This window comes from Cryptococcus neoformans, chromosome 10 (assembly GCF_000149385.1).
Source record: "Cryptococcus neoformans var. neoformans B-3501A chromosome 10, whole genome shotgun sequence".
NCBI lineage: Eukaryota > Fungi > Basidiomycota > Tremellomycetes > Tremellales > Cryptococcaceae > Cryptococcus > Cryptococcus deneoformans.
The window spans coordinates 827627-842530 of NC_009186.1; the positions used below are offsets into that span (position 1 = coordinate 827627).

The 14904-nt window shown below is 47.6% G+C and overlaps 7 protein-coding genes across 7 annotated transcripts in view; 3 read left to right on the top strand and 4 right to left on the bottom strand.

Annotated features, from left to right (window-relative positions):
• Nucleotides 1-173: 173 nt before the first annotated feature.
• On the top strand, nucleotides 174-817 carry CNBJ2600 (hypothetical protein; the record flags this gene model as incomplete). Its single annotated transcript, XM_767891.1, has 2 exons — nucleotides 174-338; nucleotides 395-817. The coding sequence occupies 2 exons, from the start codon at nucleotides 174-176 to the stop codon at nucleotides 815-817; spliced, it is 588 nt and encodes a 195-aa protein (XP_772984.1).
• Nucleotides 818-1599: 782 nt separating this feature from the next.
• Nucleotides 1600-3020, top strand: CNBJ2610 (hypothetical protein; the record flags this gene model as incomplete). The annotated part of the gene is made up of 7 exons (XM_767892.1): nucleotides 1600-1650; nucleotides 1711-1794; nucleotides 1851-2129; nucleotides 2184-2249; nucleotides 2304-2672; nucleotides 2732-2917; nucleotides 2973-3020. The coding sequence occupies 7 exons, from the start codon at nucleotides 1600-1602 to the stop codon at nucleotides 3018-3020; spliced, it is 1083 nt and encodes a 360-aa protein (XP_772985.1).
• A 223-nt stretch (nucleotides 3021-3243) lies between these two features.
• On the bottom strand, nucleotides 3244-4726 carry CNBJ2620 (hypothetical protein; the record flags this gene model as incomplete). Its single annotated transcript, XM_767893.1, has 10 exons — nucleotides 3244-3252; nucleotides 3312-3382; nucleotides 3435-3448; nucleotides 3503-3754; nucleotides 3805-3958; nucleotides 4009-4096; nucleotides 4161-4215; nucleotides 4268-4319; nucleotides 4375-4435; nucleotides 4535-4726. The coding sequence occupies 10 exons, from the start codon at nucleotides 4724-4726 to the stop codon at nucleotides 3244-3246; spliced, it is 948 nt and encodes a 315-aa protein (XP_772986.1).
• Nucleotides 4727-5071: 345 nt separating this feature from the next.
• Nucleotides 5072-7037, bottom strand: CNBJ2630 (hypothetical protein; the record flags this gene model as incomplete). Its single annotated transcript, XM_767894.1, has 10 exons — nucleotides 5072-5417; nucleotides 5482-5544; nucleotides 5594-5729; nucleotides 5782-6017; nucleotides 6070-6225; nucleotides 6284-6428; nucleotides 6479-6602; nucleotides 6654-6722; nucleotides 6780-6894; nucleotides 6955-7037. 10 exons carry the CDS (start codon nucleotides 7035-7037, stop codon nucleotides 5072-5074), a joined length of 1473 nt encoding a protein of 490 aa, XP_772987.1.
• Nucleotides 7038-7416: 379 nt separating this feature from the next.
• Nucleotides 7417-8433, top strand: CNBJ2640 (hypothetical protein; the record flags this gene model as incomplete). The annotated part of the gene is made up of 5 exons (XM_767895.1): nucleotides 7417-7754; nucleotides 7808-7815; nucleotides 7854-7884; nucleotides 7939-8253; nucleotides 8304-8433. The coding sequence occupies 5 exons, from the start codon at nucleotides 7417-7419 to the stop codon at nucleotides 8431-8433; spliced, it is 822 nt and encodes a 273-aa protein (XP_772988.1).
• Nucleotides 8434-8603: 170 nt separating this feature from the next.
• On the bottom strand, nucleotides 8604-13618 carry CNBJ2650 (hypothetical protein; the record flags this gene model as incomplete). The annotated part of the gene is made up of 23 exons (XM_767896.1): nucleotides 8604-8933; nucleotides 8983-9213; nucleotides 9267-9378; nucleotides 9442-9598; nucleotides 9647-9698; nucleotides 9752-9886; nucleotides 9942-10068; nucleotides 10116-10315; nucleotides 10370-10540; nucleotides 10590-10710; nucleotides 10758-11089; nucleotides 11141-11277; nucleotides 11327-11393; nucleotides 11450-11660; nucleotides 11713-11808; nucleotides 11864-11928; nucleotides 11978-12126; nucleotides 12178-12550; nucleotides 12600-12680; nucleotides 12731-13126; nucleotides 13194-13284; nucleotides 13346-13452; nucleotides 13520-13618. The coding sequence occupies 23 exons, from the start codon at nucleotides 13616-13618 to the stop codon at nucleotides 8604-8606; spliced, it is 3840 nt and encodes a 1279-aa protein (XP_772989.1).
• A 383-nt stretch (nucleotides 13619-14001) lies between these two features.
• Nucleotides 14002-14904, bottom strand: part of CNBJ2660 (hypothetical protein) — a gene marked incomplete at both ends in the record, with an annotated part of 1661 nt that continues 758 nt past the window's right edge. Inside the window, 2 exons of the mRNA XM_767897.1 lie at nucleotides 14002-14833; nucleotides 14893-14904. The exon at nucleotides 14893-14904 is cut by the window's right edge and continues 207 nt beyond it. Of these exons, the coding sequence (XP_772990.1) occupies nucleotides 14002-14833; nucleotides 14893-14904 (844 nt within the window). The remainder of the gene's footprint in view (nucleotides 14834-14892) is intronic.

Sequence of the window (14904 nt, forward strand, 5' to 3'; positions counted from 1 at the left end):
ATCCCGCACCTCTTTTTCGGTCGTCTCCTGTCTCGGGTAAAAGCAAGCTGTTAACGAGATTTCAGCGGTCAGCAAGGAAGTCATTACCGTCTTCCCTAACCGCTGGCCCATCAGATCTAGGGACGCGCGACACCGATCTGTTTTCGGAAGGGACAACACCTTTAGAAGGTGCCATGTGGAGGGAAAGGTTCTCCAGACGGATGGAAGAAAGGGAAAGAAGAAGAAAGGCAAGAGACGCGAATTTGAATCGACGGCGCGGAATCGATGGTCTTGGTCTTAGTGGTGTTACGCTGGATGAGGATGAGGCCGAGCGGAAGGCTCAGGAAGACGACGAAGAGGTATGTGTACTTACTAAATAAATTTACTTTAGTGATGCTTATGATGGTCGCAACAGATATTCAGACGGATAGTAATCTTACAAAGAAAAAAGGCAAACCACGCCGCTCTCGTCTCCGAAGAACAAGAAACAGGCGGATCAGATCCCAACCTCCCCGAGTTCTGGGAAGAAGAGCTCGAGACAATGAAGAATGAAGAAAGAGAACTCTTGAGAAAACTGGATCAACATGTCGAAGACGGCCCGTGGAATGAGCGAAGCGAGATAGAAGAAGACATATGGGCGAGGGAAGCTGCAGAAGCTGAAGAGGTGGAAAGGGAAGCCGAGATGGCCAAGATGATGGAAGATTTTGAGCGAAATGCCTTGTTAGGTATGCCCAGTCATCAACATTCGCAACCATCACAAAAGCAACAACATCACTTTATTGGAGATGTGGACATGGATGTCGACTGGAACCGAATTGATTCCATCGACACTGAGTAGTGCTGTGCATATGCTAATGGCTAAGCAACGACTTTATTTGTAGACCAAAACCTTTTTGATTGTAGAGTGGAAGAATATTCGTTGTATGTAGACGGCGCATTATGTATGTATATCTCAGTTTACCAATTGCCATTATATAATTATTCACATACTGTTTGGTCGAGGTTGGACATGACATCTGAAAGGAAAGTTCGGTGCAATTGGACGGTAAAATATCGTATTTTTCGCTCCACCTCAGCTGTCTCTATCGCGAAAGCCCAGCAAGATGCCCAGCCGAGGAGTTATTCGCTTCATTATTTCTTAATAAGCGCTTACTTTCTATGTCCCACCCATGTCTGCTTGCTTACTCAAGCATCCTCCACTTTAACATCGAGAATCAACTGTTCCTCCAGCAAAGCGCAGCTTACTCTTGTCCGTGTCTGTATTCTCTTACACGCCATCGAAGGTGAATACAGACGCAAATGCAAATGAATAATCAAGGACGTCGAGAATGAAGGTAGTCGTTCAGTTGCATGACAAATCAGGCTACGTAAACTATTCTTGCTGCCTTACAAAGCCTCCTCCACATTTCTTTTATATCAGGCTTTACTATAAAGCCGGTGCCGAGGACCTCCACCGTCCTCCACCGGAAATTACATTAGCAGATCGCCTTCTTCCTTTCGCTTCCACCTCCGAGTCCCTACGTATATTACAGTTCCCTTGCCATAGATATTTCCTCTTTCTCTCCCAACAAATGTCAACAATCTCGTTTTACTCCCACACCGATTAACAACTCTTCCATAATGTCTGTCCCTCAGATCCCTCAAACTATGCGCGCCTGGGTCCAAACCGAGGTCAGTCGAGCTGTCGACCAACCAACCGAAATTTCCGGATTCAGCTAAAGAACTCTACAGGACAACACACTCGCTATCAAGGAGATCCCAGTCCCTCAACCCAAGGCCAACCAGGTCCTCATCAAAGTCGAGTACGCTGCACAAGTATGTTAACCATAACCTCTTCCGGGGACAACTTGACAGCTCACACTTTTCTCTAGAACCCCACCGACTGGAAGCATGCAGAGTTCCTCTCACTTCCTGGTGTCATCAACGGCTGTGACTATGCCGGTACCATTGTCAAGGTTGGATCTGACCTCAAAACCCCTCTCAAGGTCGGTGACAAGGTTGCCGGTACCGTCCACGGTGGTTACTTCAAGGACGAGGGCTCTTACGCCGATTATGCTGCTGTCGACAGCAACATGTGCTTCGTGGTTCCTGAGGGTATGAAGTTGGAGGACGCCGCCACTTTCGGTGTCGCTTGGGTCACTGCTTGTCAAGTAAGTGCACTTTTGGACATGTAAATAAACGCAAATGCTTAGCGGGTATTGTAGACTGTCATTCAGCGACAAGGAAAGGCCTTCCCCCCCGGCGACACCAAGGTTTCTGGTAACCCCTGGGTGAGTCTCTTACCTCATCACTGATACATGTATTTCTCTGACCTTTTTGCGCAGTACATCGTCTACGGCGCCTCCACCTCTGTCGGCCTTTTCGCTATCCAGGTGGCCAAGTCCCTGGGCTACAAAGTTCTCGGTGTCTGCTCCCCTCACTCATTCGACCTCGCCAAGTCTTACGGTGCCGACGCTACCATTTCTTACCGTGACCAGGAGAAGGCTATTGCCGAGGCTTTGAAGATTACCGAAGGTGGTGTTGAGTACGCTCTTGATACCATCTCTGAGGGTGACACTTTCAAGGTCACCATTGGTATGATGGGCAAGAAGGGCAAGCAGCTCAATTGTATCCTCGCTGTTCCCGACGAGGTCAAGCAGATCAATCCTGGTCTCAGGATTGAATGGTCTGTCATGTACACACTCTTCGGTGCTGTGAGTGTTGTGGGTTATGTTTTGTGACTGTGCCATATGCTGAGACATACTGCGTCTAGGATTTCATCTTCACACCTCGTATCCCCAACTCTGAAGTTTGGCCCGCCAGCAAGGAGGATCGAGCCTTTGGTGAAGAAATCTTCGCCAAGACTCCCGAGTTAATTACCAAGTTTGGCATCAAGCCCAACCCTGTCGTCATTGCCGGTGGTTTTGAAGACGTTGTCAAGGCCTTCGATGCCCTGAAGGTGGGTTTCACTGATTGATCTCTGTTAGCTGAGTAACCGTTGACTTGGAACTTAGAATGGCGAGGTGTCTGGTAAGAAGCAGGTTATCAAAATCTCCGCTTAATTATCTTACGGATCTGGTAACCAAAAACAATTGTTGTCTGTCTGTATAAATATAATTATCGAATAGATTAGATGTAGCCTGTTCTACAGCGATTGCATCATCTGAGATTAAAAAAACTAGGCAAAAATGAAGAGATAATAATTCAAACTCTTGATGTATGCATAAACTGTGACGATTATCTTGATTGTCTTCCCCTTTGCTACATTGCTCATTGCAGGCATTTTTAATAGACCTGCCAAAGGTCAACTCCCTGTTAGCCGCACACACTCGATTGTTAGTCTGGCTACTTGCCTTCTTCTTCTCGTCCATGGAAAACCCTCCAGGACCGATGTTGACAAGTAACAAGAGACCACCGACGATGGCTATGATGACGAAATCAGCTATAATTCCCAGTCTCACGTCATTCGCACTTACACAAGGTCTGGAAGCTATGCGATGCCATCAGCACTTATACGCATGGCATGTGTATAAATATTACTCACAAGTCATACTTGAGAAAGTCCCTCTGAGGGTGAGCAGCGTGGACGCTCCACCAATTGTTAATGAAGACATTGAAGATGCTCAAAAGAGCGACAAGGAAACTGGCACTCCATTTGGCCTTAAAGCCCACGGCGACCATGACACAGGCGCCCAAACCGACGATGGAGACGATGACACGGGCGAAGGACCAGTTGCCTTGGAAGACGAAACCAATGAAAAGGAAGATGAGGAGGATTCGGCCGGCAAGCTGGAAGCTGTGGACAGGTTAATGACTTTGAACGGATCGGATATAAACAAGACGTACTACTTGCGTCGGTCAGTCTCGCTAAGAGTGGGCAAGCCAGCGAATAGCTTCTTGTTCTTCTGCAAAGAGTCGGAGAGAACCATGAGAAGACCTCCAACAACACTGAGGTTGCGAAGGAAGAAAGAAAGGTCGAAAAGGAGACCGTAACCAATGCCTGGGAACCATCAGCTTTGATTGACCGTTGTCAGGAAACGGACAACATACCTTGAGTAGCAACCACTCCGAGAAGGCAGAAGACAGAGTATTCGGGGTACCTTTTGGAGATGACACCGAAGGAACCAGCAAGCATGGCCTGGTACAGAAGTTTTCAGCTTTTGCCGGGATGGTACAAATGGGTATTAACGAAAGTGACATACCACGACGTTGATCAAGAGGAACAAGTGGGAAATGCCCCAAGGAAAGTGTCGATGCCTGTCAACAAATTGTCAGCGAGTAGTTTGTTCAGAAACCAAATGTAACAGACTTTTGAAGGTACCACAACTGGTCACCCCATTGAGTAAGGATTCTCAAAGCGTCTGCAGCCCATCCGTCAGCTGCTGATACCAGACACAGAATCAACAGCATCCTCACCCTCAAGGAAAGTAACAACAATGAGGAACCTGGCCAAGGCAGGCACATACGGTCGGATGGGCTATTTTCAATCAGCATCTCATACGCTCTGCTCGTCTCCCAATCACAAGCCGAATCCTAGCCGCGGAAGCTCGGGGACGGCTACGAGCACGTAACTTACCTGAGTGTAAGTCTCGATCACATCTTCAACCTTGCTACTCCACTTTTGGATGTTTGCAAGCATCTCATTGTCGCTGAACCTCTGGGTCTCGGTTGGCCGGGAGATGGGGTCCGGGGCGTACCCGCCGCCGATGCCGCCCATCATAGGCGACTGACGAGGGACGTTAGGGTTGAGGTGAATGCGTTGGGACATGCCTGTAGATGTTACTGGGGTATGGGCAAACAGGATACTTGGGTCGAGAAAAAGGTAGGACGGAAAAAGGTGGATGCAAAGTGCCACGCTGGAGGGAGAAGGGGGTTCAGCCCACCACACGCGAAGAGAGAAACCACTACCGCGTCATCGCCGGGACCTTCTTCATGGCACAGCGGCAACCTCCGCCCTGACCCTGACCTCGCCTCGCTTTCTTCTTCTGCATAATAGCTCAAAACAATCAAGGGCTGTCTAATCAAAAGGTATGAGGCAGCCGAAATGCTACTGTATGCACGGTGATATGCTACAACGAACAAAACACCGGCAACGACTTCCAGTCAAACACGCCTAAAACCCCCCGAGACCCGTCGTTCTCCGTCTCCTGCCGCCCCAGTTCCCACTTGTCACCTCTTCTTCTTCCTTTCTTCTCTTCCCCTTCCCGCCTTTCTTACTTTCCAGACCCATAGCATATCTCATCTCCATCTCGTCATCGCTGACTTCAGTTCTGGCATCGACTCCTGAGGAGAAACCAGGTGGATCAATGTTGTAAGCCGGAGCACCGAACGACCCGAATTTCCGTCTGCAGAGGGAAGAGCCCTGTTCAAAATACTCCGTTCGAGTTACTGGATAAGTTGACATGTAGACTTCTGATGAAGTCAAAGCTGTAGCGGAAGTGTACGCCAGACTTGCGGGACTGATGGAAAAAAAGTTAGAGGGGGCAATTGTAGGAAGGAGACGAAAAAGAAAAAAAAACATACTCAAATGCTTCATAGATACCGATCTCGTACTCGACAGGGCAAAGAGCCTGTAAATCTCGCTCTCTGCGCATTCATTAGATTCGAAAGTTATCAGTCCGTTTATTTCGCTCACAATCGTTCTCCCAAATTCTCGATGTTACCCAAACCGCCAATTATTCCAATATGAGCCCAGAACATGCCTCTTAACTCTTCAGGCATTTGTGAGATTACATATGCTATTGTTTCTGGCAAGCCAGTTTGCTTTAGTCCTGCATCTTACGGTCAGTTTCATAGCATTACATTTCGGTTGTAACCACATACCAATGTCTGAGGGATGGAATAGGAGTTCCGGGCCGGCGAATCGTTCATTCCCCATCCAAAGCACCTGCTCCTCCTCCTCTGGCTTTTGTTTACCGTTCACCTCTCCTGTGCCGTTTGTCTCCTCTGGTGGAGCAGCATTGGGCCCAGATCGGATATAACCCGTACGTGAAGTCGAGTTGGCTGAAAAGTCAGGGAGGACATATTCCTGAATAATTGGGTTCTTCCTCGGTTTCGCTCTACGTTATCTGTCAGCTCAAACAACGTAGAAAAAAAGCAGGATGGACATACTTGCAGGTCTCAAGGTCACCTTTCCAATTCAAGCTCACATAACCGCATGCTTCTCTTACAGAATTGACGACATGAGTCTGGTCAATCATGTTCCACTGTCTGAAGGATATGAGATGTTTGAGATGGTTTGTTAAGAGCTTGCCCCCGACATCAATTCTAATAAAAACGGCTAGTCAGTTTTATTGGAGCCTGCTTGTATACGAGCGAAACGTACCGCTTAACGTGTTCCCAGACGATCTGACCGTCACGTATAGGTACGACGTGTGTATATGAATAACCCATATCGATTACAATTGTACATTGAGGAGGAATGCCTTGATCAGACTCATATAATCCACCATACGGTATCAGAGCAGCAGCTTGACGAGGGTATCAGCGTTACTCCAGGCAGACACGCCTTACAACTCACGGGCACATCTGAAATAGCTCTGAAACTCAAATTCCTCGAAGATCATCTGGTCGTACGTTTCTGCTATGTTGGGGAGGTTGAAATAGGGCTCAGTGACCAATAAGGAAGTTTCAGTAGGGTTAATCTAATTGTTTTCAATCAGCGTGACAATTGTTTAACCAATAATGTAGGGTACGTTTAACACAGAGGGTGAAAATAATCGATCCCATATTATTCTCTCAGCATCCCAGTTTACTAACATTCCCTTCAAATAGCGTTAGTTCCTCAATCTCATTTGGCCACCAGTTAACTGTGTACGCGCCTTTTCAAACGGCCGTCTATAGACGATACCAGAAAGATCTTTACAGTTATCAATCTCATCCCCTACATAAACCCTCTTCTCAGTCCTCGATCTAGCTATGGAATTGGGCAATACTCTACAATACAATCAGCTCAGTTCAGTCGCCATCAAAAGTCCTGAAAGACAGTTTACGCACCTTGGCTCCCAATCGACTCCCGATATACCCGCTTTGATCTCGTAAGCCCCATTGTCTATTATAAGGACCGGAGGTGTGGCCATTATTGTGAAGGCCAGGGCCACAGTACTGGGTTGTCAGATGCGTGTAAACTATGAGTTGAAAGTTGTAAACAATCTACAGATCAAAATGTCGTCTATCGTCTTCTTGACCTCATCGTATGCAGAGCGTATTAGTTAATTTATAATTACCTTCGGCGAATAGCCGACTATTAACGTTTCGGCTAATATCCGCGTTGTTTGCAGTTGTCTGTTGGCTAACCACGTCTTTGTCCCGATCTCAGTGTGTACATGAAGTCCCTGACCTGTTGTGTCGACAATGGGCATTGGCTTGAAGAACAACAACAAATCCATTGGTCGGTCCTATTGACAGCATGACAAGTTCGACCTCAAACTGGCTCGTCAAAACTAAAAAGCCTTAAAGATGATTTCAGCTACCCATGGGATAGAATCTCTCCAAAATACTCGAGGGGCATCTTCGACGTCTCATGCTCCATCACTGGCACCTCGGGATATAGAACCTCCACCTCCCATACCCCCTCGTCCTGGTAGCCCCGCTTCCGCCAACTCAGTAACCAAAGAGCCCAGTCAGTCTAGGTCCGTTCCATCCCAACCAAAGGGAAAAGAACGCGAGGTACCTGAACTTCCTACCGAAACTATCAAAGATGGTAAGGGGGAAAAGCTGTTTTATAGAACATTTCGTGGAGAAGAGAAGGATCTAGAGAACATAATGAAACTCGTAGAGGAAGAATTGTCCGAACCGTAAGCCATCCCGTGCTGTCTTCCTTTCGAGGCATATAACTGACAAAGTGTAGATATAATGGTACGTTTGGTCTGTTCTAGCTAAAGCTCATGATTCAGTCTATACCTATCGATATTTCTTGTTCGATTGGTACGTGTATCGCAGTAGATCATGACGATCAAATAGCAGCTGACCTTTTCGAAGGCCGCATCTAACATTTCTGGTCTTCCCTTCCCCAACCTCTACCAGAGCAATAGCGACCATAATATGTAAACAGGACATGCATCGAGGCACCAACAGGGGCTATATCGGCATGCTTAGCGTCGCAAAGGATTATAGAAGACGAGGTATAGGAAGGAGGCTTGTGGAAATAGCGGTAGAGGAAATGGCGAAGCGGGGGGCCAAGCAAGTCATGCTTGAAACAGAGTATGATAACGAGACGAGTTTAGCACTATATGACAAGCTGGGGTTCTTGAGAGAGAAGCGGTTACATCGGTTTTACTCTAATGAGAAAGATGCGTGAGTATCTGAATTCGCCCCCTATTGAGTAAGGGACTGATAGGCAATAGTTTTCGATTGATATTACCCATAGACACCGAGGATGAACACGACGAGGTACTTTCTCAACAATTAGAAAGAACAGGCCCAGGTCTGGGACATATTGACGAAGAAGACGAAATGTCACCGTACTTCACATGATATGAAGAAATGCGGGCAAAGCAGCATATGTATGATAATTTAATATACATTCATAAAATCCCAATTATCAGCATTTCGGCAAGCCCGAGGAAATATATAAACTAATTAGGAAGTATCCAGACAAAACGAAAGCGCGAAAGCTACTTGATGTATACCTTTCCGGAAGGAAATTACTCTGAGGCTTCACTTTCACCCTCATCCACATCCATCTCCTCATCCTTCTTCTTCTTTTCTGCTTTTTCTCTTCGAGCTTTCTTCCCTACAGCACGGTTCGCCTTAGTCTTGGCACCACGCTTACCGCCTCGCCCAAGGACAGTTTCTTCCTCTCCATCTTGCTCCGGCTCATCTTCTACTTCAATCTCAGACTCTACCTCGGACTCGCTCGAGGATGCATCAGAATCTTCATCAGATGTCTCGGACTGACGTCTTTTTTTGCGAGAGGCCTTCGTGGAAGACTTAGTACGCTTGCGAGGTGAGCTATTGTTCTCAGTTACTCGTCGCTATGTCATGTCAGCATGATGTCGCCTACAGACCAGCTACAGTGCTTACTACACTAGGTACAGCCACTGCTCGCCTGCCCAATCCTCGGGCCCAACCTCTGACTTCTTCACTTAGATATTGCGTTCTCAGCACCTTTGTCCTCTCCTCTGGAGTTTCGGCATTGTGGAAGATGTCCCGAGGCATTGAAATCTTTCCAGGGTAAACGGGAACAGACCAACCATGTTTCTCAGCGCGATTACGGATTATAATTTGAGCAAGCTCGGAAAGAGAGTAGAGAGGCTGATCAAGAGGATTAAGCGGAAAAGCTTGTTGAAGTAATATATTGGGCATACCTTATTGTTGTCGGAAAACCTATCTCGTACAGCCTTAAGGTGTCCAGCGATAGCAAACAGTAATCCGACGTTGTCGCGATGTGCCAAACAGTCCAAGTACAACTCGATGAACCTGGATGGCAATGTGAATATAGGACTACCCCAAACCAAAAAGGCGTGATATATCAATACTCACCTCGCTATGTCCTTCAAATTCTGCATACTGGTAATCCCTTCTTTATTCTTCTCGTCTTCCTCATTTTCTCCAGGCTCATGCCATTCAAAGTCGGGATGGTGAGTCAAAAGGTGGAGTAAACGAGCGAAAGGCATTTCAATCCGTTCAATGCGTTCGGCTGCAACTGCAATTAGTCACGGACTGGTTAACGGAAGATGGTATTCACCTGATGACAAGCGAGCGCAAGATGCAGGAATAGCTGACAGAATCTTCTTTGCCTATGCCCGAGTCAGTTCTCTATTGCTTCGAAGCTTGACTATTTACGACTCACGAGAGAGACATTGTCCTGATCAGGATCCATGGCAGCTAAAGCAGGCATCAAATTCCATCTGGGCAATAACCTTTGAGGCAACAAGACTGCCTGAAGTTTCTTCAGCCACAAGTGTCTAACCATGTAGCATGGATCCTAGGCATGATTGTTTAGAACTGACACCGCTCCACATCGCAGGGTTATGACTCACCTGGACAGTGCCGCCAACCAGTTCAAAGGTCGTCGGCTGGCTGACTATTTTGTCAAAAGTCTTGACATGCGCCAACTTCAAAAGACATAATGATGCACGAAGTCGCATATGACATCTCGCCGGCCCACTTGCTCGTTGTCAGCAAACGTTCAAACATCAATTAACGTCACCTACCCCTCTCGAGTATTTTCATTGATCATACCGTCATTGCTCAGTACTGCCGACAACAAGGTTAAAGTGGGGCGAATCAACGCAGAAGCATCCTCATCACGAGCAAAAGCAAGACTCCAGTGAGTACAAACTCGAAGAGCGATAGTTTTCGCGTGGTCTAAAGGTTCGAGAGTCTCAAGGGGGACCCATTCGTCTCCATCCACCTATCGAAGATAGCATTTAGTAATTATTTGTCACCGTGAAAAAATTCAGCTTACTTCTTGAGAAGGCGAGGTCTTGAGAAGAACTTCATTCATCACGTATTTGATAATCTCTGTACTCTTGCGCTCAAAGGTCTTGGGTGCAGACCTGGCGAGTTCTGAAAGCGCCGTAAGTAAGGTCAATTGCCTTTCTCCATCGACTTCCTTAGACACGGACTTGAGAATGGCCTGCAGTTGTGTTAGTGCCTCCCCCTTCCACGAAGATTGACAAGCTTACATCGATAAGCTTGGAACAGTGAGATGCAGCATCTTTGGATCGGGCAAGGAAGCGAGTCGCAAATTTGGCTTGTCGTGGCGTCCCTTCTTGCGCGACATTGATAGCCCTCTCGATCGTTCGGCTGATAATCGTTAGCACATGGTTTGTGGCTTCATTATCGGCACCCACCTGTCAGTTGGGGCAACCTCTGGGTATATTTTGCAGACTGCTGCCAAACCTTGGAAGCCAATTTCCACGAGTCTGTCATTCTTCTTGTCCGCGACAGCTGCTACTAATTTTTGCACGTGACTCTTGTACATTGGCGGTCCTTCCTTCGCCATAAGCCCCAAGAATTGTGCAGCGGCGGAAGCAATGTCCTCAGAATCAGCTCTTTGGAGACGCCTGATCAGAGGTGGAATAGAAGAGTGGTTGAGGACGTTCCAAGCGGACATATCAACCAGAGCGGTCAAGGTGGGAAGAAGATCCTCGTGTGATTGGTGAACTCGGCGCAGGAATTCATTCTAGTTTCGATATCAGCTGTATATCTTTGGCGCGTGATGAGAGACATTTACGCGGGCTTTGACAATAGCTGAAAGACTTGAAGTAATATCGACACAAGTCTTGTATAGTTTGTAGAGCCTAGGCTCACTGATGTCCGCGAATGATAAAAGGTCCTTCTTTGCCTTTTCTGGCTCGCCATAAACTGTCCCTGTCGAGACGTAAGCAGGTGTATTGAGTAATTGGCAGAGATAGCATACGGGCAATCATGTTGATGCAGAAATTAAGAGGACCCTTGATCTGTTCACTTTGCTCGTTCTCCCCTCCCTAGATGTTTATTAGTCTCTTTCGAGGTTGCCTCGAGACAAGAATCCTTCACTTACTCCGTAACTTTCTAGGAGTCCAGCAAAGGCCGAGAATGGCCAGTTTCCTTGGGCATAGCCAATCAAATTCGTCATCCTCTTCAAACCCGTCATCCCATCTTCGTCCAGATGCATAGATATTAGTAGCAGACGGTCAACCCAGGCTTGCTCTTCTTCGGCATCTTGGGGCAAAGGGATGATAGAAGTTTTGAAAATCGTGGAGATCTGGATGCTGTTGATAGATGAGTGCCGGAAATGTTAGGGAAGATGTTCAATGAACTTACCGCATCTCGTTTGTAGCCTCGCCTCTGAACAAAGCAGCTATCATCGCTTGAGGGATCCAGGCGAACTGGTCAACAACCTCGGAATTATTCGCCTCACTTGATTGATTGTTAGCGCGACATTTCGTTTGCCACTGTCATGATTTTAACACACATCTCGGAATAGGCAAGTTCGTACAGCTTTGCCAAGGCATTAGCCGCCTCTGCCCGCACTGCCGACTAAACGAACGTTACTATGTATTTTTTTTTTCTTGTAGAGTTTACTCACCTTCTTGTCAAGCATACGACCTCCAGCCACCTGCAGCGTCTTTGCCCGAACATGATGAAGAGCTGTTTCATAATCGAGGGATCCAATCACCTTGCAAATTGCTACGCGAACCTTTTCATCAGGATCCTCAAAACGTCCCACCATGGCGTCTGAACTGCAGTGAGCTTGATAAACTCGATCCGAAAACGTGAGATACATACCTTCGAGCTCTCTTCTAACCTCGGGATGGGCTACTAAAATCTGTTGAGTGGTTTCCACCCATGATAATCTGACCTGCACCGCCTTGTCCGTTTTCTTGAGCAACCATGCTCGCCAGGTTGAAGGATAGCGCTTTGCGGGATCATCCGACCCTGCACGCTGGGCGAAGAGATGGCCAAGGGTGCGAGTAGATAGTTGTCGGAGTGGAATCTCATCCGCTGCCTTGAGATTTTCTTCTAAAAGGGGTACGGTGTTGAGAAGAGTGTCGGGACAGAAACGGTTGATGGTCAGAAGAAGATCGTGTGATTGGGAAAGGATCTTGAGATCATTAGGAGATGGATCGCGGCCATGAGCTAGTTGAATTTCGGAAAAGTGCTAGTACAACGTCAGCGAGACCAGTGATGATAACCACATTATCACGTACAGCATAAAAAGGTCTCTTTAGCTTGTCAGCAACCTCGTTGCAAACATCGACTGTGAGCTGGAAAGATGGCGTCTCGGGTTTCTAGCCATTGAGTCAGCCAAACAGTCACAGTCTTCACGAGAGATACTCACCGAAGCATACATCTCAAACTGGCCGATGATGCAGTCCATCACTCCAGCCGGTAAAGAGCTCGCCTCCTCGATAATAGCGACCAAAACGTCTCTCATGTATCTCATCAAAGTCTTGTTCATGTCAGGCCTTGCGATCTCCATGAACCCATTGAAGTATCCATCCATCAGATCTTCAGACCCAGGCACATCACAAATCAAGACAATACTCTTGATCGTGGCGAGGCTTTCGATGAGGTAATAATAATCCGTGTAATAAGGGATATCCGTTATTCTTTGCATGAGGGTGGTTTGCGATGCATCGGTGGCTTTTGATTTGGCTTGAGGGCGGTTCTGAGGTGCAGATGTAGAGGGACGTAAGTTTACTTGAAGTTGAGTGAGAAAAAATTGAAAGATGTCCTAAAGAATGACAAAGTCGTTAGTCAACCAGCTGCTACCTGCCATGGCATAGACTTGTGCGACTTACTCGCAATTGAACATCACTGTAAGGTGCATCTGGTGCGTACAGCCTCAAGAGGTCAGCCAAGCAACAAGCAGTATAAGCTTTGACTCCACGGCTATCGACATATCAGCACGCCCAGTATATTGATATCGTCATCCTTCCAAGACAGCACGTACTCTTTATGATGTAGCAATGTCTGCTGAATCAGTGGCTTTCGGATAGGATCCAAAGACTTGGTGTCAGTCATATCTTGCTCCAACGCAGCCAGCTTTTGTCTCAGAGTCTATAGACCACCCGTTGGTATCAGCACGCTGTGCACAAGCTGACGCGTAAGACGCGATTTCACGGACCTTTAATCTCTTGAGAAGCGCGTCTGACGTTTCGCGTTTGCCCTGCTGTAGGAGGGGCTCCTTGAAGTCCAATTTTGCCAAAGAGGTCCGTGGCGCCATCGTGAAAGATCTGCTGAGCCGATGCCAGAGAGGAAGAGCAAAGGCCGATAAGAAGACGGATGAAGGATGGAGATGATGAGAAGCGTTTGACGGGTGACTCAACTGCCGCCGCCTCTCTCAATCTTCGAACGCGTCGCGCTTCGAGTCACGTGACTACATCTCTTCTACCGCCATTTAATAATCTCTTTGGAGCAAAGAACAAGCCTCTCACCATCATTGTCATTTTGTTTCTTCGCGCAATAATGAGAGGCTCCAAACGCTGCCTGCAAAGTTCCACAGGACCGCAGCGAGCAACAACAAGCCAGAACAGCACCTCACGTCGGACACGGAAGCAGCAATTCGCGTATGCATATAGCAAAATCCCATATTTTTATCTACAACTTCTAATCCACAAGCAAAGGACTGTCAATGGAGCTAATACCAATAGCCACACCTCCTTCATCACTTTCCCTTCCCTTGGTCCTCAACAACGTTCCCGCCCGCTCATTAAGCGTCTCCTCTCCACCAAAGAGCGTTACACCATACACTCCCAACTCACTGACCACCTCTCCCTTTCTGGGTTTCCCTTCCCCTCCTCTGACGAGCCAGTTCTCCAACTTTTCAGGAGGCTGGATGAGCTCCATGAGAATATAACCTTCCTTCTTGTCTGGTTCGCCTTCCATAACGGGGGTGGCAGCGAGGGACTCGAGGAAGGGCGGGATAGATTCGCGGTAAATGTTGTTTCCACCGCCTTCCCGTTGGGGTTTGAGGACGAACCGCTCAGGTTCTTGGCGTGCGAGCTTGTTCGCCTCTTGCCCTAGAGCGGAGTTGTCCATCGGGTAAAGACCTATCCACGTAGAACGGAGGTCATCTACATCCTTCTTTGTCAAACTACCCGCTCCCTTGCCGAACCCGACATCAGGTCGTTCGGGACCCAAGAGGAAATCTTCGAGAACACCGTCTTCGGTGAGGACTTGTTGGATCTTTTTTGCGCCGGCCAGTTGGAGAGCCATACTGGGGCATTTGATGGCCGTGCTCTTTTCGAGGACGATGCGGGTAGTCCATTCTTTTTCGGTGGGGTAGTCGGTAGGGGTGTAGGCGGAGCGGTAGTAGATAAGAGCAACGCGGAGGGGTTCGGAAGACTGGGATGAAGGAGGAAGGATGAGATCGGAGGAGGAAGGGAGGGAGAGGGTGGATAATTCAGAGAATGTTCGACGGACAGAATGGATGCCATGGCTGCTTAGAGTGTTAGAGCATGCAATCAGTGTATGAAGAAGAAGATGCAAAAGACATACGTTTCCAAAAGC